Here is a 20,453-nt window from a genome sequence, read left to right as displayed (position 1 = left end):
CTCTGTAAAGCAATGAGCCGAATCCATTAAAAGCAATCAAGGCGAGATTGTGCCTCCAAGTAAATACTATCGTGCTCGTGTGCTGAATTCAATGCAAGGCTGTGGTCAAAACTCCAAGGGGCCAAGTGCCAATCGAGCCGCGGGGCAAACAGCATCGCTTAACACGCTGATTGCTTTGGCCCCTCGCTCGGGAGAACAACGCATCAAGAGCCTTAGCCTGATGATACCCTGGAGGTGCATATATAATGAGGAACGAGAGCCTGTGTGACGTGTTGGTCGTATAAAAATTTTAGACTGTAGATTTTAACTACAGGATGAAATCCGCAGACCCATTTTTCGGCATAACCACCGATGTCGGGGAGAGCTGGAAGACGGCGATCTCCCGATATGAGGATGCCACATCGACTAAAATCACGTCCCTTACATTGGCAAGGAGCGTGGATGACATATTGGCAGAGGTACAGGATAGGGAGACGAGATTCAAAGAACGCCGCCATGATGGGTCAAAGACAGACCGGTTTCGAACCCTCCTCCACAAGAGTTTGAAACCTCTTGAGAGACTCTGTGAGATAGTTACACAGTCAGGGTCGAGTGTAAGCACCTGGTTTCTTAGATGCGTTCAACCAGCTTGATATGCAACTAGTTATCCTTGCTAACTAACTTGTTCTCAACAGGTCTTCCCCCCCGGGGTTGTCATCTTCACGGCGGTACGCTACCTGATTATTGTATGGTAATAGCTGTATCCTCTCCTGGACATTGCAGGTGTTAACATTTGCGCCTAGAGCGTGAACATTGTGTCAGCCGACTATGATAAGGTGGTTGAATTTTTTGAAGATGTGAATTTTTACCTCAACACACTCAAGGTTCTAGAGACAAAAGTGCCTCCGATCAAAGAACTCAAAAATGCGATCACCGAGGTCCTGACATCAGTGCTCATGCTCTGTGGGATCTTTGCTAAATATGTCAAGATGAAACGATTCGGTAAGAGCCTAGTTTTGTCGCCAATATAGAAGAAAGCCATCTCAGCCAAACAGGCCTTTGGCGGCTAACGTAAATGTCCTCTCAGCAAAGGCGCTTCGGAGTCTTGGCTCAGATGCAGACGATGAGCTCGCGGCTGCATATGGACATTTCCGCAAGGCAGTTGAACAAGAGGCAGCTATTGTCAGGAATGCAACACTGGTGGCCGTGGAGCAACTGAAAATGGAGACGGATGAGAAGAGTGCATTGATCTTAGACGGCACAAAGCAAGTATATAGCTATTTAAGGGGTAAGTTAACTAACTAGTTAGTTAGTAACCGACTAGCTTCAACTTTGGTCAGACCTATGTTTTGCTAAACTAAGATCAAGGCCAGGAAGAAGATCAAGAACGAGAAAACATTCTCAAAGGCTTGTCGTCTCTGACTTTCGACGGAAAGCAGCGGGACAAGTTCGCAGAACATTATGATGGCACTCGAGAGAGCGTGCTCCGTTCTGATGGATTCCAACGATGGTTGCAAGGAGACCAGAACTCGACGTTGTGGTGTTACGGGATACGTACGTCCTCCCACCTATTTACAATATATCAAACATGATCGGCTTGCTTAAATCCTAGTTACCCTGAAGCGGGCAGCGGAAAGACTGTTATGACGTACGTATCACCTTGCAATTGTCCAACTATCGCTATCGCTAGCGGTATCAAGTTCGGAGGCTCACTTGCGGTCTTAATAGATCCATCGCTGTCAACTATGTAAGCGAAGCCACGCGCGGTACGAATGTCGCTATAGCATACGTATACTGTGACTATAAAGACGAACAATCACAATCCGAATTGCACCTTTTGTCGAGCGTAACTCGACAGTTAGCCGAGCACGTCCGCCCAATTCCTTCCGAGGTCAGAGACTTCCGTGAAAGGAACGCTGAAAAGAAGAGAAATGCAACAGGAGATGAATGGATTACGCTTATTCAATCACTATGCCGTAGCTTTCGAAAGACCTATATTTTTGTCGATGCTCTGGTAAATATGAAAGGGTCCCTGACTTCTCTTCTCAAGTGATACTAATCGGCTATCGCAGGACGAATGTCCCGAAACCAATAGAAACATATTTCTTCGATTGCTGAAGGACTTGGAACCCGTGGCTCGGCTATTTTTCACATCTCGCCCTAATATTACCCCTCCAGTAACATTCACGGGTATTACTCGAATCGAGATCTCAACAACTAAATCCGAGATCGAAACCTATCTAGCATCCGAGATAAAGAAGAATGATCGACTGGCTAGATTTATCACCAAGGACCCCAAATTGAAACAGGAGATCATTGAAAGCGTTAGCCAAAAGGCAGCGGGGATGTATGTTTTGTGAAATTCCAAGAACCTTGCTGGGACTAACATGCATATTACAGGTTTTTGCTTGCGTATTTTCAAATACGTGGTTTGGGCAAACAGAATAGCCTTCGAGGTGTCCGGAGAGCCATTTCCGCAATGCCAACGGGAATATACGACACTTACAAAGCTGCTATCAGTCGCATCGAGAAGGAAGGAGAAGAGAATTGCGAGGCCGTGAAAAGGGCACTTTCATATATCTACTGTGCGAAGAGGCCACTAACAGTTGACGAGCTGGTCCAAGCTTTGGCGGTTGAACTTGAGGATACGGATTTGGACGAAGACGCAGCCCCAGAGACCGACTTTCTCCTCAGTGCCTCTGCCGGTTTGATTAGAATTGACGAAAAACGCAACGTTATCAGCCTAGTCCATCATACCTTACAGGAGTTTTTTGAGGCAAATCCTGAACACCTTCTCCCTGACCTTGAAGCCGAGTTTGGTCGGTTATGTCTGACATACTTATCATTTGATGTTTTTGAAGATGGGCCATCTACGGATGGGGAGAGGCTGAAACAACGTTTGCAACATTACCAATTTTACGATTACGCTTCTCGTAACTGGGGCTATCATACAACGGAGCTGCAAATTGATGAGCAAACGGACATCGTCATCCCTTACTTGGAAAATAGCCAAAAATTGTCGTCTTCCATCCAAGTGTTACATCTAACCTCGTATCGAAAAAAAAACTGGTACGACCGTTTCCCAAGGCACTTTGGGCCCTTGCATGTCGGCGCCTACTGGAATCTAAAGCACATTGTGAGGTCGTTTTTGGAAGCCGGTTTTGAGGTCAACAGCCAGGACAGTTACGGAAACACAGCGTTACAAGTGGCCGCCAAGAATGGCCATAGGGAGATGGTGCAACTTCTCCTTGAAAATGGAGCAAATCTCAACCTTCAAAATCGATCTGGCGAGACCGCTTTATACTGGGCGGCCAGGAGCGGACATAGGGAGACGGTGGAATTCCTCGTAGTAAAAGGAGCCAACGTGCTGTCTGATCACGAAGGGTGGACGGCGCTGAGCTGGGCAATCGTGGGAGGACATGTTGAAGTCGTAAAAGTGCTTTTAGATAAAAGTGCCGAGTTTGGTGCAGAAAGGGATGGAAAACACAAAGCGCTTTTCCTCGCCGCTGAAGAAGGACACGACAAACTGGTGCAGGTGCTTTTAGACAGTGGAGCAGATGTCGATGCCAGGGACCATTTCGGCAGCACTGCACTTGACTTTGCGGTTTCGGTAGGGAATGAACCAACGGTGAGGGTGCTTCTCCAAAACAAAGTCAATGTCAACCTGGAAGACGGTTACCAAAACTCCGCCCTGCACTGGGCTGTCCCGTACCCGTCCATAATGCAACTATTGCTGAACGAAGGCGCAGATCCCCAGGCCAAGAACAATCGCAATCAGTCAGCGCTTTGCTGGACCGCTCAAGGCGGGTCCGTGGAAGTTGCTCGAATGTTGATTGCGGCAGGAGCTGGTGTAAATACTCAAGATTATTTAGGAGTTACGCCACTGCACCGAGCAGCCCTCAGGGGCTCTAAAGCCATGGCATGGTTGTTACTTGAGAATGGAGCTGATCCGAATTTGAAAGACGATGACGGCTGGACAGCTTTGCACGGCGCAGCTTTGCAAAAGCACGAAACACTTGTCGGGATACTTCTGGATAAAGTGGATAACGGGAAGGCAATATTAGAGTGGGTGAGTCTACAGGCACGAGGTAAGAAACAGCAAGCCTTGCTGGCAAAAACCATAGCCACCAAAATGCAAGGGAGCACAGTCGTCACGGGTCTGCGCGAAGCTGTACAGGAATCGCAGATCGGCAGATTGCAGGTGATATTGGAGAAAGGAGCGGATGTCAATGGCCAGGACCCTGGAGGATGGACGGCACTCATGATGGCGGCTGAGAGCGGATATACGGACGCTGTGAGGTTTCTCCTGGAAGAAGGGGCAGATGCCAATATCCGTGAATGTGGACAGCGTACAGCGTTGTGGTATGCCATTAACCGTGTGCATGAACCAGCTATAACCCTATTGATCGAATACGGAGCCGATGTCAATGCAAGCGTATACGGAGTTACCCCGACTATGCTAGCGATAGAAAGGGGTTCAATGGCGATCGTAAAGCTCTTACTCGATGCGGGTGCTAACATGGACGCACAAGATTACCACGGGCAGACAGCCCTGCATATATCTGCTTTAAACGGTCAAGGTGAAATTCTGAAGCTATTGGCAGAAAAGGGGGCCGATTTGACCATTGTGGATGACATCGGGAGGTCGCCCCTCATGCTTGCAGTTAATAAACACCAGAATGGACTCGTGAAATTGCTCCTTGAAACCGGAGCCGGGGTTGAAGCGAAAGCTCAAGACGGCTCTACTGCATTGCATCTGGCCACATTTTTGGGACATGACTCTATGGTAGAACTGCTCCTTCAAAAAGGAGCCGATGTTAATGCTAAAACCCGCGATAACCTCACGGCATTGCATATTGCGACCCTTTCAGGGTTCGGCACGATAGAGAAGTTGCTCTTGACGAGTGGTGCCAATACCCAAGAAGAGGTTCGATGGAGTGAAATCTGGAAAGACAAACCTGACCGCGGTTGCGAATATGATACAGAAAGAAAGACCTTGACTCAACTCCTTTACGAATTCGGACCTAAGCGGGGCCTCGATTTCGTCAAGGAAGATACCAAGGTTGGGATACCACTGAGCTCTGGATAATGAACGATCACTGCATTTGTGCATTAGGCCTGGGGCAAAATACCGATTTAACGAATGATTTGCCGGGGATCTAGGCTAGAAGAAGCATTCCTAACAAGGTTAGACATTTCATAAAAGGGAAGAGTAGGATTGAAAAGGATGAATAATGATATTTAAGGAGTTACCGCGCAGGATGGTATTAGACTTGCATGGCATTCCAGCAATCCGTCAGTGGATTGATTGCATCCGAGAATAACAAGTGGTCATTAGATAGCATGCTTGGGTAGGAGTCGAGAATGAATACAGTAGCAAAGCTTGGTGTATTCGACCACTGGTTGCGACTTGTCGTTATCGGAGATTCCTTCGAAACGTCGGATATTGAAGGCTGGGATTTGCTATGTTGTTGTCAAAGCAAATGTTGATATCCTCATCGAATATAGGCGTTTCATCCGATCTAAACAAGCAAATCTAGTCACTGTCTAAAATATTTTGCCTCTATCTCAACTCTGCTTTTCATCCATACAACGATCAGAAGACGCTTGACGATGGGCTTCTTCGCCACGCCGGTGGTTGGCAGCACCTTTCAGTCTGTCCAGGCAATTTGACAGCCAGTACTCCGTACCCCGTAGCTTTCTGCATAAGGAGATAGACAATCTTCACTCCGCAGTGGTGCTATATTGACAATCAGCAAGTCGCGTAAAAGACGAAAAAATGTGTTTCTTTGGCCAAGTCGTTGCACTCTTTGGTTTCATGCTTGTCCTTTGCCCTTGGATTTTATTGCATAGTTATATCACAAGTTTGGAAACGCGCGTCTTGGTCGTATTTACTGTTTCTCTAAGGCGCCATTGCGGCCGCCGAGCACCCCCAGATGCAGAGAGAGGGATAGGTTCTCTCGTTCCGGTAATGGTTTGCCCGCGCTGTTGATGGAGGGGCACCAAGCGCGGGGCTGGACACACGCTAGACTGGGGAGAGCAGTTTGTTCCGACGCCTGGACTACCAGAGTTCCCGTCAGCCCGGGGAAAAGCAGCAGTTAAAGCGAGAGAAAGCAGGGTGAGGGGAAGCCGGCCTCGATGTTTATCAACCAAGGGCCTGCTTACTGTTCATGTTCAGCTTCCGGCTCCCGTCTCGGAGTCTCTCTCCACTTTACTCCGTGTATATAAAGCCAGTCCTGCCATCATCAAGGGCCGCATTGCAACAACCTTCTCATCCTCGATACTTTTCAAATTCCTTCTCGAAAATGTCAGACCTTTTCGCCGAGCTTACGGCACCCAATGGGCGCAAGTACACCCAGCCATTGGGCCTGTTCATCAACAACGAGTTTGTTCCGGCCAAATCAGGACAGAAGATCTCATCAATTAACCCCACGTGAGTGGACATCGTGCTCAGAGGGAGTGGGAGGCATTGCTAAACCTGCGTTTTAGTGACGAGTCAGAGATCGCGTCCGTACACGCTGGTGGAGCTGAAGACATTGATATCGCAGTCAAGGCCGCCCGAAAAGCACTAAAGAATCCCTCATGGAAAGAATTGCCTCCGACAGACCGCGGAAAGCTCATGGTCAAGCTTGCAGAACTGGTTGAGAAGCACATTGAGACCCTGGCGACGATTGAATCTTGGGATAATGGTTGGTTGATGGCTGCCTAAACCTCTCTCACGCTTGATGCTTACTGTTTCCGTTGCTACCAGGCAAGCCCTACTCTGTTGCCGTCAGCGAGGACTGTGTCGAAGTTGCCGAAACCCTGCGGTTCTATGGCGGGTTCGCAGACAAGGTCTACGGAACCACCATCACCACCTCTCCCGCCAAGTTCGCCTACACACTACGCCAACCCATTGGTGTCGTTGGTCAGATTATCCCGTGGAATTACCCATTGGCCATGGCTGCATGGAAACTCGGACCTGCTTTAGCCTGCGGCAACACGGTGGTGCTTAAGCCCGCCGAACAGACTCCTCTTAGCATCTTGTACTTTGCGAACCTCATCAAGGAAGCTGGCTTCCCCCCTGGTGTTGTGAACATCGTCAATGGCTATGGTAAAGATGCCGGCACAGCAATTGCATCTCACCTGGATGTCGATAAGATCGCCTTCACTGGCTCCACAGCAACTGGAAGACAGGTCATGAAGACAGCTGCCGTCAATTTGAAGAACATCACGCTAGAGACCGGAGGAAAGTCGCCACTCTTAGTCTTTGAAGACGCAGACATGGAACAAGCTGCTAAATGGGCACACATTGGTATCATGTCAAACATGGGCCAAATCTGCACAGCGACATCACGTATCTTGGTGCAGGACACCATCTACGACAAGTTCATCGCCCAGTTCAAAGAAATTGTTGCGTCGACCAGCAAAGTCGGCGATCCGTTTGCTGATGACACTTTCCAAGGCCCCCAGGTCACAAAGGCGCAATATGACAGAGTGCTCTCATACATTGAAAGCGGTAAATCCGAAGGCGCCAAACTCGAATCATGCGGTGTTCCACACAAGAACGTCGGCGACGGCAAGGGATTTTTCATCGAGCCAACTATTTTCAGCAACGTGACGGATAACATGAAGATCTACCGCGAGGAAGTCTTTGGACCCTTCGTCGCCATTGCCAGTTTCAAGACGCAAGATGAGGCCATCGCCAAAGCGAACGATACTACGTACGGTTTGGGCGCGGCAGTGTTCACTCGGGATATCGAACGAGCTCACCGCGTTGCTGCTGAAATCGAAGCCGGTATGGTCTGGATCAACAGCAGCAACGATAGTGACTTCCGTATTCCGTTTGGCGGTGTCAAGCAAAGCGGTATTGGAAGAGAACTGGGCGAGGCTGGATTGGAGGCATATTCGCAAACAAAAGCTGTGCATGTAAATATGGGAACAAGGCTATGAGCCTTGAGGGCAATTCAACAGTTGAATTAGGCCTAACTAGTTAACTAACTAGCTAATTGGAAGTTTCAAATGTGTTTTCGGCTTCCCCCCAAAGTATATATGTACATAATTAGTTACATAGTCTCACTATATAACTTCATGCAACATTAAAAGTTGATTTTGCCTCTTTTCTTTGCTTTAAGCTGTCGACTACATAATTTATGGGGCTGGGGTCGCCGGACGCTCGATAGGGGTTTGTTATGGCGCCTTGTGGAAAACTTATCTACAATTCTCGTGGTCAAGAGCCTAATTGGCCTGATTATCTGCAAAATATGCTTGTTTGGTGCCTTGCGTGAACTGACATCTAGAATACATACACAAAAGGGGCAGAGTGGGCGGTCACCACTGCATCGCCTATTTAATCATCTTCAAGAGTTGCTTTCCTTATTTTCTCCATGGCTGTTTTCAACCTTGCTTTCTCCATGGTTATCCTCATCTTTCTTGACGGATCCCTCATTTCTGTCATTCTCCTCTTCGTCTTCTTCGTCTTCTTCGTCTTCTTCAGCTAAATTCATGATGAATCTCCATTGCTTTGGTGTCACGGAAGACACGCTCAAACGGGATTGTCTCATCATCTGAAGGTTTTCTAGGGCCCCGCCGGGCTTCGCAAAAGACTTGAGTTCGGTCAACTTGACGAGGCTCTTGAACTTGCGTCTGAATTCAACATGTACAACCTCCCACTTTGGGTTATCACGGTTGGATTTCTCATCATAGTACGGATGAGCCGGATCAAAAGCAGACTCTATCCAACAAGATCAGTTAACCCTAACATTTGTCTAACGGATTTGATCGATATCTTACCGTCCACAGAGTGCTCCTTGACGATTTCCATTACGCCAGCAATACCCGGGACCTTGCAGTTCGAATGATAGAAAAATGCCAAGTCACCCTTTTTCATGGTGCGCATATGATTCCGAGCTAAAGTCGCGTTAGACATCACACGAATTTAAAATATTAAAACTACGCCTATACTCACCTGCTGCATTGCGAACTCCTGCAGAAGGGGTACCGCGTTAGAAATACACATTAAATTGAAATTGCAAGCACTATGGAGCGAGACTTACCGTCCCAGGCCTCAGGCTCTGTGGCTTCGCGTAGATCATCGATTGAAAATTTAACGTCAACACCCTTCTCAAGTCTCGATTCCGGCTCAGCTTTCATAAGCCAGTAAGACTTATCATCACGAGCATCACCATCCTCATCTTCTTCAGCTTCTTCAGCTTCTTCGGTCTCATTGATCACCACCTTGGCAGGCTCTTCTTTCTTTCCGTTGGCTTCGGACTTGGTCGTCTTTGTCCGTTTACGGCCAGTATTAGCAGGTGCAGGCTCATCAAGTGCTACTTTGCCAGCCTTCCTTTTAGGCGGCCTTCCAACCTTTCCCTTGGTGGTTGCACCCTTGGCAGCAGTAGTTGTCTGTGCTCCTTTTGCAGCTGAGGTCAAGGATTAGTTTTGGTGCTATAGCTACAACTTTCGAGGGCAACATACTTTTTGATGCAGTTGCACGCTTTGCAACGCGTTTCACGGGAGTCTCATCAACATCCTTCACTAATTCCTTCACTACACGTCTCGGACGCGACGATGCAGCTGTCTCCTTAACTGCGATAGCACTGTTAGTGCGTCTTCCAGACTTTGGTTGAGGCGCCATCTTGTAACTCTATGAACCACTTGAACAAATATAATGTTAGGCTTAGTAGAAGGCCCCAGATACAAGAGACCAGCGAAAAGAGCAAATGAACATGAGAAGGTAGCGCCAATGTGTTGAATCAGGAGGCGGCTGGAGGTAAACAAGTCAAACCAGCTGGCGGTCACGTGGAAGGCTCCTGAAAGCCTGCCCTCGGGCCTCCAGAGCAGACCGCAGTGCATAGCTCCTCCATGATGAATATCACCTGTGCCAAATCTAGGTGTTTATGAGCTTGTACTATGCAATTGGCTACAGTGATATCAGAGACCCGGTGCTGCCTTTGCCGGAATACTTATAATTTTGTTCGTCATATACCCTGGGTCGGTCAGTGACTCGTGATGGCGCTGAACTTGGGCTTGTATTCGACTGAGGGGTTGAAAGTCAACAGCTCAAAATAACCGGCCCGGCTAGTTCAAAGGTTCATCCGGTTCCGATTTTCGATACAGCAAAGGACGAGATTCCTCTAACCTTGGCACGAACTCGGGGTCGAATCGAAGACATTCTACCTCTGCCCTAGGGCGTGATTAATCGCCAATAGGGAGCTGGCCTTCTGCCCGAGATCTGGACATTTTCGATACGAGCGGTCTGAGCGTGTCATTGGAATATGTTCATTCGCGGATTTTGTTGACTCTTCACCGGGAACCGCAACCGCACAGATATTCGGTTTCCGAGAAATTGCTTCTAGCAAGTTACCGGGCAAACGGGTGCCATAACATGGACATTCCTAAAAGGTGAACGGCAGGAGAAGCTGAATTCATCCTTTGTGCATGTGGCTATTAGCCATTCCAACCTCTCTTGACCTCTGTGATAGAAGGGTTGCTGCTCAACCTGTTCGCGCCGCTACAAACTTAAGGCTACTTGAGGTTATCAGATTATCTCCGAGAACGGTGATCTCTTCGCTAGTTAATTATGTTGGACCAACCGGGAGGAACCAAAGTTCGATACTGTTTCGGGGATGCTCGAATGTGACCGGATAGCTCGGAGAAGAGCTTATGCCGATATTAGGACACTCATTGCCGCCATAGCTCCACAATTGGGGAAATAGTTGGGGAAAGGTTGTGGAGTAGAAAAAGAGCTGGATCTCTCTTGTTTATTAGTAATTTTTCAGCTGGCTCTGAAATAAAACTACTTTGGCAAATTTTTTGGCCATCATCGATACATCATTTTGGCTATCCGGTCGCCTGGTTATACCAAGAGGCAAACTGTGGTGATGCAGCGAGTGGGAACATGGAAGCCAACACAAGGTTAAGTTCACAAAAAGACGAAATCGAGCCAGGGACCAAGCCACCCGCACCAGAAGAGTCACCACAATCATCAGAGAAAACACCAGACATCAGCAAAAGTTCGAGAACAACTCTCGTCGATTTTAGCGAAAAAGGCACTCCGGGCGACTCAAATTCGCCGACTTCGACCTATCCGCCGGTTGAATATGCGTACCTCGGCTTCAACTCCCCCCTTCCATCTCCAATCGATTACAGTGCTGCGAAACAACCATCCTTGCCAGGGCCCCCGGATTTGAAACGATATACATCACCATTCGAGTGGCCAAACACGCGCAAGTATGTGATCACCGCTCTCGCGTGCACCGTGACAGTTCTCGCCGCGGCAGCGGCAGGATGTTACAGTCCGCCGGAAGCAGAGCTCACTCGAGCATGGGGGATCAGCGGCGTGGTTTATAACATTGGTATTACTGTCTTTACCCTTGGCTTTGGGATCGCACCTATGGTGCTGGCCCCATTTTCGGAAATAAACGGACGGAGACCAATGTTTATATACAGCGGAATCCTGTTTACTGGTGAGTTCGACCAGACCTTTTTGTAGCGCTATAGTGCCCAATAACTGATCAAGGTTGATGTGCTTAAGTATGCCATATTGGATGCGGCGTGACTCGCTCTTTTGCCGGGATGATTCTTGCCCGGTTCTTTTTGGGTGTTGGAGGCTGTATGTTATCTTTTGAGTCCAAGTCGTCTAGTAGTTTGATGCTGACTTCTCACGTACAGCAACTTTCTCGACTATAGTGGGCGGTATTATAAGTGACATATACCATGCCAAAGACCGGAATGCGCCAATGGCTTTGTTCGCCACAGCAGCACTTTTTGGAACGGGGCTGGGTCCCCTGTTCTCCGGAGCAATTGTGAAACACACGTCGTGGCGCTGGGTGTACTACTCACAGGCTATAGTAGCGGGCGTAGTTACAGCCGCAGTGGTTCTTTTTTTCAAAGAAACTAGGGGTAACGTGTTATTAAGTCGGAAAGCAAGAGCGTTGAACCAGTGGTATGAAGAGCTGGAAAATGCAGGGTGCCCTGGTTTGCGGATGGAGACCGCCGAAGGTAGCCAAAAAGGTCAGTACCGACGGCTACGTTGGAAAGTGAAAAGCGACGAGGAGAGGGAATCACTTGTAAAAATGATCACTATATCTTTATATAGACCGTTTCGTAAGTTTCTGCCCCTGTAATTCTGGTTTCTGCTAACAATGGGTTGAAGACTTGCTGGTGACTGAACCGGTCGTTTTCTTTTTCTCTCTCTGGGTTGCATTTAGTTGGGCCGTGCTCTACTTGCAGTTTGGTTCTATACCAATCGTTTTTCAAAATAACCATGGATTCGATATCCAGGAATCTGGCGCTGTGTTCACATGTAGATTCGCCCCATTATCTTTATGGATGCAATTTTGCAGAATATAACTGACCCATAAATGTAGCAATGTGCGCCAGTGCCCTGCTAGCGCTATTTATTAGCATTGTGCAGGACAAAATAGCCATGAAACTTGGAAAGGTGCCAACCACGCCAGAAGGTCGACTATATTTCGTTTGCGTGGAATCCATTTTAATGCCTGCAGGATTGTTCTGGTTTGGATGGACTTCAGGTCCGTCAACACACTGGATATGGCCCGCTCTGGCTGTGGGTTGCGCAACGATTGGGATATTCTCGATTTACCTTGCCGTCTTTAACTATATGGCCGATACGTACCATCGATATGCAAGCTCCGCATTAGCAGCTCAGTCCTTTTGTACGTGCTGGCGGCCACCTGTTCCGAGATGTGCAGGTTCCATTAACAAGTTTATCCTGTAGGTCGAAATGTTCTTGGTGGGGCATTCCCGCTTGTTACGAAAGCCATGTTCAACAATCTTGGGTATCCCGAAGCGTCCAGTTTGCTTGGTGGTATTGTATGTTCCCATCCGTGATCATGAAATATCCTCAAGGTCCCGAAGACTGACAATGACCAGGGCGCTTTGCTGACGATCGTCCCATGGGTTCTTGCGATCTTCGGTCCGAGGATCAGAGCACGAAGCAAATTCGCGAGCGTATGTTGAATTGGCCTTTGACTAAGCAGTTGAGAACTTGCTGACCCAGTCAATATATTTAGGAGATCATGACTGGTCACGAATAGGTTTACCACCACAACGCCGCGTACGTTTAGAGAAAGTAGTCCGGATATAGTACTCGACATAAAATCGATTTCGGGAGCTTAGAATTCCAACAGTCTAGGCATTGTATTGGCGTTGGGGCTTTGGCGGCATTTTTCTTCATATTCCATCACTTGGGGTGCCCGGAAAGACATGTTTAGATATCTCTTGAAAGACGCTCGCATGGCGGATGGTTGCATTCCAATACGTAGTACGGAGTATTTCATTCCTCATCCAGCTTGATCCCTCGATTCCCCTCCTCATGCCTAGGAACGGACCAGGTTGAAACGTCCTCAAATTTCCGCAGGCCACTGGGCAAGTGATCAGCCGACTTTTATACGAGAACGCCGGAGAAAACGCGGGAATTACCCGCAAAATGCTCTGCAAAAGTTCGACCGTCGTGATGTCACCGATGCGCCTGTGGGTCTTTATCGGCGTTCACTGAAACAAGCATCTTTATTAGAATCTAGAATTTGGGATAGTTTGTTTATTTTGAAACTTCGGCTTTGATGGCAAGAGAAACGGAAATAATATTAGAAAGTAGTAAATATAAGAGTTGTTTTACCGGTGACGGCCAAGTGAGGTTCATGCTTCAATTGCAGAGTCGGGATTGAAAATCGTGGATCTGCGCTTGCGACACTCATCAACGCGAGGAATCGGCGATGTCAGTCTCGAATCCATCGGGGAATCCCTGGTCGATTTGCTGTAGAAGCCTAGAAGGCCCAGGCCAAGGGCGAACATGCAGAACACGAGACGTTCTTGGGATGATTGGTCATGCGAATCAGGTCAATGCGGAGTCGGAGAGGCAGCAGGATCAAATTCTCATCCACCGCATCTTTAGCCAGCCGCGAAGAAGTCAGCAGGCAGCTTGAACTATGAAGATGTGTTGTGGTGGTTGTTGTGCTTGGCCGAGCAACGTCGTTTCATCCGCAAATAGCCTAGCGCCTGGGTGTCAATCCCTGCTGTCTGATTGGCCGGTGATGAGCTCATAGCACGTGCGATTCAGAGCCCCTGCTTCAAGCACTCCACCTGCGTGTGGCCAATCAGCGTCCATGCGTCAAAAGGCGGTGACCCATTGCGTGATTGAGGGGTGATTTTGCCGGCGGAGGGGCATGTTGATTCTGCCGCGAGAGAACGAGCGACGGTGAGGCGGGAAGAGGTATGGGCTGAGAGCGGGCGTGGTGGAGTCAGTATAACTTAAGACCGCTGGGAGCGCTTATCATTCCTTTGCAACTTTTTTTCACCTTTTTTCCGCTTCTTTATTTCTTGACATCCGTCTTTAGATTTTGGTCAACACCTCACTTAGTTCTCTGTCTTTCATCCTCCTGTACCATTAATAATATTCTCTCACCATGGCCGATCAGAGTCAGCGTGCTGCTCCGTGAGTTGACCCAATATGAGTCCGTATTTCTGGCAATTCTGACGCGTCCATCAGCCTTCGTCTCGGTTCCGTAGCCCCGAATTTCAAGGCCGTCACCACCAAGGGCGACATTGATTTCCATGAGTTCATCGGCAACAACTGGGTCATTCTCTTCTCGCACCCTGTATGTGGCTGTTCTCAGTCTGTTCTAATCATATCTTGCCAGTTGCTAATAGCTTCGGTCTGTAGGATGATTTCACTCCCACCTGCACGACTGAACTCGGCGCATTCGCCAAGCTCGAACCTGAATTCACAAAACGTGGCGTCAAGCTGATTGGTTTGGTAAGAGAGAAAGCCTCATAAGCAAGTATCTGCCCTCCTAACGGGGATTTCCAGAGCGCCAACGGATTGAAATCCCACCACGATTGGATCAAGGATATTGACGAAGTCACTGGCTCGAATTTGCAATTTCCCATCATTGCAGATGCTGATCGCAATGTATCCTATCTCTATGACATGATCGATTATCAAGATACCACGAATGTGGACGAGAAGGGTATGGGTTGAACGAGTCCTTGACAGAAGTTGCCTGTTTCGCTTTAGTAGGAGAGTTGATGGCTAACGAGCTAGGCAGGCATGGCCATGACCATTCGTTCTGTCTTCATAATCGATCCCAACAAGAAGATCCGCCTCATTATGAGTTACCCAGCTACGACTGGCCGTAACACCGCTGAAGTCCTTCGAGTGGTTGATGCGCTTCAAACCACCGACAAGAACACCGTCAACACTGCCATTAACTGGACTCCTGGTGATGATGTGATCATTCCTCCTTTCGTGTCCACAGAGGATGCGGAGAAGAAATTCGGACAAGTTCGGGTCGTTAAGCCGTAAGTACTCGATATTCATATGCGCAACTGTGGATTCTGACCCCGATTAAGATACCTTCGATATACCACTCTTAAGAACTAGATTGCGTTTGGGCTGTACTCCGTAGGAGCTGGGAGAATAAAGTCTTTATGGGATATGATGCCTGTTATGACCTATGAATCCAAGTTAGGCAAATGTTGAGCATTCAATCAAAAAGCCAAAATGGAATTACCTCGTGTTCATGGTTGTTTGATAGCGACCTGCAAGGGGCACGATCTTCTCTTGGCCACTACTCTCCCAACAAGGAGAGTGAAAAGGTATTCTTTAGCTATTGTACCCCGTAGGCACTGGGTGAAATCGCGGAAACATTGCTGGCATCTCCCTCTATCGCAACATCGACGGGCGAAGCTGAGCTGTACTCCGTATACACACCTGCCTATTTTGTTGAATTCAGGAGTCAATGCCAAGAACGCCAAAAAAAGCCTAGACCACATCCCCAGATTATCTAAGCGAGATCTGATCTCGGTGTAATGTTGATCCGATGGAAATGTTTCTCCGCCGGAAGTTACTAACCAAACCCAGTTAGCTGGCAATATGATGACCGGGAACCTCTCAGGTCGCTGCAGAAGGATGGACGACGCTCCAACGATCTCTCTCACCACTACTGCCAATGCATCAAGGTGACTGGCTGGGAAATCGGTCTTGCTGGAGAGTCTGACCGAAATGGTTGAAGATTTCGGTGTTTCTGTCCTTCTTTAGACTGTGACTCTCTGAGAGACAAGGCCTGGGGTTCATCTCAAACTGGATGCTCCCCTGCAGACAACCCTCGAACCTCCTCTCCGATTGAAATTGGATCGACTGCTCGCTTTGGCCCAAGCCAGCCCGCCAAGCTCGTTTCCCGCTCATTTTCCAAAGCAGGCTGGGAAAGAAAAGGAGACGTACCGATTTGACCCATCAAGCTCCCAGAAGCGCCCAGCTACCACTGAATAATTTGTGTTCTGCAATGCAACCCTGATATTTCGCTTTTTGCACCACACACATTCACTTTTTTTTTGGGCGAAGGAAAATAAAATCGAAGTGGATTATTTTCTGCATTGATATTTTTCCTCCAATAACTGCGTCAGCCTTGACCATTTATCTTGTCAATATCCCGTTTCAAATATTCCTAGGGTTCGCCTGGTGGGGGCGCCATTTATATTGCCTGTCAACAGGGAATCGCATCTCAATGGGAAGTGCGTTTTGATGGTGCGCTAACCATTACTTGACGAAGAGTACGTATCTGTGTTTCGTCCCATTTTTTCCTCCTGCACCATTTCTTTTTGCGATTCTTTTGGTGTTAAGCACATATGCATTGTGTCATCAGCTTCCTTCGCCCACACTTGTTTGTTTCCCTGAAGTATGACAATTGACAATGACTCTCTTAGGAGGCGAACGTCGGGCCTCGAAGGCCAGTATCTTTTCCAGCGACTCTCCTCCCTTTGCACGTCCGAACTTCGAAAAGTCAAACCCGTTTGCTGCAGTGAGAAGATATTTTCGACCCAACGACGTTAGGGATAGCGACATCAGACTCAAGGAACCTGGCCCATCACCGTTGCGACCGTCAACCGCGTTTTCAGAAGGTCGGGGAGCCTCAAGCTCGATAGTGTTACCCCAACATAATACTTCTTTGCCATTTGTTGCTCCACCTGGCGCATCAACGCCGGCGCCGCACCCAAGCCGCCGCTCGAGTTTACCCGCTACATCCCCTATAGCGGAATCCGGGTTGAAGAGTAGGGTACGGAGGTCGACTTTGACCGGAAATAAGCAGCCAAAATTCTCATATAATATTAATGCGGCTACTACCAGGAGACCTTCATTGGAGCCGAAACATTCCCGTCCTTCCCTAGAGGTGGTCTCCCTGTATGGACGCTCTGAAGACGCCAGCAATTCTCCATATCAGAATTCGAATTATTCAGCAGAAACCCCACTCACGGACTTGAATTACCACATAAACATGTTGTCAAGCACAGGTCTTGACTCTTCGCGCGACGAACACAGCGCTCCCACCCAATATTCAAACCCGCACCCAATACCCACCGTCACGGGATCAGCAACCAATACAGGCCCTACCAACTTATCAGGCCTCGTATGCAACGTACATCGAACGACCGGGAGAGAGCCCCATGCCTTAGTAGGCGCCACAACCACCATCCTTGGTGACAAATTATATGTTTTTGGAGGCCGTATGTTATCGAGAACTCGACCAGAGTTAACCTCAGATCTCTACGAACTCGATTTGATACGACGCCATTGGAGTAAGCTGCAACCGAGTGGGGATATTCCCTCACCAAGATATTTCCATAGTGTATGTGCGTTGGGCGATACAAAACTCGTTTGCTATGGCGGCATGTCTCCTAGAACGACACTTTCCAACCAGTCTTTGGCAAACGTGCCACAGCCTGGTAACCAAGAAACCCAGCCGGAAATTGTGGTAATGTCTGACGTGCATATTTATGACGTGCCAACTAGGACCTGGACGCGTATACAGACGAACAACACACCCCAGGGGAGGTACGCTCATTGTGCCGCCATCCTCCCGTCATCCGCCATTTTTACCTCCGCCCAGGCTCCTTTATCTGCGATTCACCATAACCCATCCTCTTCCAACCCGCATCAAGGAACAATAGGAGTAGATATCGATGGCTTTGGAGGCGCAGAAATGGTTGTCGTTGGAGGCCAGGACAGCTCAAACCACTACATCGAGCAAATCAGCGTTTTCAACTTGCGCAGCCTCAAATGGACAGTGACTACTCCTTTGGATCGAAGTTGCGGCGCATATCGAAGCGTTGTCACGCCCCTCACCAACACGTCAGTGTCACAGATTGGAGCAAATAACCAAGAAACAAACGCGGATGCGCAATCTGAAACCCAAGGAACTCCACTCTTGATCTATTCTAATTATAACTTTTTGGATGTCAAACTAGAGCTTCAGATCCGTCTTCCAAACGGCCATTTAATAGAGAAAACGATGGATAACTCAGTTTCGCCTCCCGGCCTCAGATTTCCGAACGGCGGCATTATCAACGGTCACTTCGTCGTCAGCGGGACGTATTTAACCTCCTCTAGACAGGAGTATGCACTTTGGGCGCTGGATCTAAAATCTTTAACATGGGGTCGAATAGATGTTGGTGGGACTATTTTCGGGAGCGGAAGTTGGAATCGTGGAATTCTATGGAATAGAAGAAGCACTTTTGTGATTTCTAGGGGCATAGAAAGAGGAGTCTCGTTGAAGATTACAATCATCGAACGTCTTAAATTTCACTCCACGTCTGTATGGTGGGAGTTGGAGGCCTTTGGGCTTTACGAAAACCCTAGAAGCACCGCACCAACTTCGGGATACCAGTCGATGAGCGCTCCAGCGATACCAGCGTCTATTCAACCGAAATTCTCCCAACAAGCTGGTGGTGGTCGTCCGTATTCCTCAGCTGCCCAACAGCTGGGTCTGATGGCACAAGCTTTCGTCGAGCTCTCTGACATGGAGTTGCTTACGATTGGGGGGGAACGAATACCGGTTAATTCACATGTTCTCGCTCGACGATGGGGACCTTATTTCGTCCGATTACTTCGTGAATCGACTGCCGTTGCATCTGACCATGTGTCTGATGCGGCCACCGTTCGACAACCAGGCTCATCCTTCAACAACCACATCCACAATAAACGCAATTCTAATCTTACAATAACTCCCTCCATCAGCAATACTAGTCAATACTCCACAGCAACCACGTTGGTGAATCAACCTGGCATTGCTGCCAATGTTGGAAATGCCCAGAAAGATGCCGCTTTGACAACGCTTCCTAATCTTGAAATCCCATCTGCCCACTCTCTTACGCCCAGTTCACGACCTCGTACCCTTTATCTCCCACATACCCATTTGACTGTTCAACTCCTTGTTCACTTTCTCTACACTTCATCTCTCCCTCCTATTGATTCGCCGTTATGCACCCCGCAGATACTCTGCTCCCTCCTACAGCTCGCTCGACCGTACCAAGTTGATGGATTGCTTGAAGCCACTGTTGAACGTTTACACCAAGTTCTTGATGGCAGGAACGCTGCAGCAGTATTCAATGCGGCAGCCATGGCTGCGGGGGGCGGGCGTGGAACCGGCTTCACAAGTGGAACCGGCGGAACGTTGGAAGTATTAAACGGCGTGAAGTTGCGCTCTGATCAAACAGGCGCCCTCTCTGCGCCAAAAGGGACCATGTCGCAATCCAACGCGTCAGATAACGACAGAAACCATAGTGAAAGAAAGCCTGTTACCAGTCGTCGCGAATCTAACAACTCCGCGTCTCAGCAAAGGCCCTCGAATCTTCGAATTAATACAAATATGGCATTCCGTCATCGCACTGAATCGTTTAGCAGTGCAAGCACCGTTACATCTGCATCGACAAACACCAGTTTCAGTTACACTGATTCTGATCTGGGCCGGCAATCTAGCAGCGGCGACGGATCTAGCAGGCACCATACACATAGCAGGGCAGATCGAGAGGTATGGACTGGTGAAATCAGTAGCGTGGTCGGATTGCAGAAGCGCGGGCTAAGAGGCCTGATGGAAGGGCGACGACTAAGGGAGCGAGGTGCACTTAATGCCGCTGATGATCGAAATACTCCTACTGCTGGGATAACGTCGAATGCAACCGCTGGGACCGGTCCCGGGACTGGAACATGATAGCATCACAATCATATACAAAATGATTTGAGCCGTTGATCCACATCATGGGACATTGCTATCCATTTCGAACTGCGGTGGCGCTGCTCTCGTCTAAACTTGATTTGTATTGAGTATTCGCGTATTGTTTTCGCCGTACTGTTCTGTTCTTTGCCGTTGCGTTTCTAGAATGCTGTGGACTCATTTGATATTTTATGTATACCCCTTTTCTTCTTGCAAGTATCTTTGGCTTTTTGAATATAGCTCAGATCTCTGATTGGTATACTTGCCTCCTTGTTTGGCCGGCCCTTTTGACATGCCTTACGTCTTGTGTTTGGATGATTATGAAGCTATGATGGGATGGAAATGGAATGCAGGCTTCATGGTTTTCAGAAGTTTTAGCCTCCCTTACCCTTTCGAATAATCGCATCCAACGTAGCTATCCATATTATTAAAAGGAAAGGTAATCCGCGTCGATCTAGAGCGCCCGAAAAAACAAATTACTTA

The 20,453-nt window shown here is 48.4% G+C and overlaps 6 protein-coding genes across 6 annotated transcripts; 5 read left to right on the top strand and 1 right to left on the bottom strand.

The window, feature by feature from the left end:
• Nucleotides 1–314: 314 nt before the first annotated feature.
• UREG_02787 (uncharacterized protein) lies at nucleotides 315–5,068 on the top strand (the record flags this gene model as incomplete). Its single annotated transcript, XM_002543225.1, has 9 exons — nucleotides 315–593; nucleotides 675–707; nucleotides 783–981; nucleotides 1,067–1,267; nucleotides 1,342–1,533; nucleotides 1,708–1,726; nucleotides 1,960–1,993; nucleotides 2,052–2,326; nucleotides 2,380–5,068. The coding sequence occupies 9 exons, from the start codon at nucleotides 315–317 to the stop codon at nucleotides 5,066–5,068; spliced, it is 3,921 nt and encodes a 1,306-aa protein (XP_002543271.1).
• Nucleotides 5,069–6,284: 1,216 nt separating this feature from the next.
• On the top strand, nucleotides 6,285–7,911 carry UREG_02786 (aldehyde dehydrogenase; the record flags this gene model as incomplete). The annotated part of the gene is made up of 3 exons (XM_002543224.1): nucleotides 6,285–6,412; nucleotides 6,469–6,668; nucleotides 6,731–7,911. The coding sequence occupies 3 exons, from the start codon at nucleotides 6,285–6,287 to the stop codon at nucleotides 7,909–7,911; spliced, it is 1,509 nt and encodes a 502-aa protein (XP_002543270.1).
• A 407-nt stretch (nucleotides 7,912–8,318) lies between these two features.
• UREG_02785 (uncharacterized protein) lies at nucleotides 8,319–9,595 on the bottom strand (the record flags this gene model as incomplete). The annotated part of the gene is made up of 4 exons (XM_002543223.1): nucleotides 8,319–8,692; nucleotides 8,752–8,868; nucleotides 9,015–9,380; nucleotides 9,436–9,595. 4 exons carry the CDS (start codon nucleotides 9,593–9,595, stop codon nucleotides 8,319–8,321), a joined length of 1,017 nt encoding a protein of 338 aa, XP_002543269.1.
• Nucleotides 9,596–10,858: 1,263 nt separating this feature from the next.
• On the top strand, nucleotides 10,859–13,480 carry UREG_02784 (uncharacterized protein; the record flags this gene model as incomplete). Its single annotated transcript, XM_002543222.1, has 8 exons — nucleotides 10,859–11,426; nucleotides 11,495–11,572; nucleotides 11,632–11,973; nucleotides 12,059–12,066; nucleotides 12,377–12,638; nucleotides 12,701–12,795; nucleotides 12,832–12,933; nucleotides 13,343–13,480. The coding sequence occupies 8 exons, from the start codon at nucleotides 10,859–10,861 to the stop codon at nucleotides 13,478–13,480; spliced, it is 1,593 nt and encodes a 530-aa protein (XP_002543268.1).
• A 907-nt stretch (nucleotides 13,481–14,387) lies between these two features.
• UREG_02783 (mitochondrial peroxiredoxin PRX1) lies at nucleotides 14,388–15,993 on the top strand (the record flags this gene model as incomplete). The annotated part of the gene is made up of 7 exons (XM_002543221.1): nucleotides 14,388–14,416; nucleotides 14,471–14,579; nucleotides 14,645–14,737; nucleotides 14,792–14,951; nucleotides 15,030–15,282; nucleotides 15,519–15,602; nucleotides 15,849–15,993. The coding sequence occupies 7 exons, from the start codon at nucleotides 14,388–14,390 to the stop codon at nucleotides 15,991–15,993; spliced, it is 873 nt and encodes a 290-aa protein (XP_002543267.1).
• A 680-nt stretch (nucleotides 15,994–16,673) lies between these two features.
• UREG_02782 (uncharacterized protein) lies at nucleotides 16,674–19,967 on the top strand (the record flags this gene model as incomplete). Its single annotated transcript, XM_002543220.1, has 1 exon — nucleotides 16,674–19,967. One exon carries the CDS (start codon nucleotides 16,674–16,676, stop codon nucleotides 19,965–19,967), a length of 3,294 nt encoding a protein of 1,097 aa, XP_002543266.1.
• Nucleotides 19,968–20,453: the final 486 nt, after the last annotated feature.

Source organism: Uncinocarpus reesii, genomic scaffold (genome assembly GCF_000003515.1).
Source record: "Uncinocarpus reesii 1704 scaffold_1 genomic scaffold, whole genome shotgun sequence".
Classification (NCBI taxonomy): domain Eukaryota; kingdom Fungi; phylum Ascomycota; class Eurotiomycetes; order Onygenales; family Onygenaceae; genus Uncinocarpus; species Uncinocarpus reesii.
The sequence above is the reverse complement of the archived record's forward strand: the minus strand, read 5'-3'. Positions and strand labels throughout refer to the sequence as shown.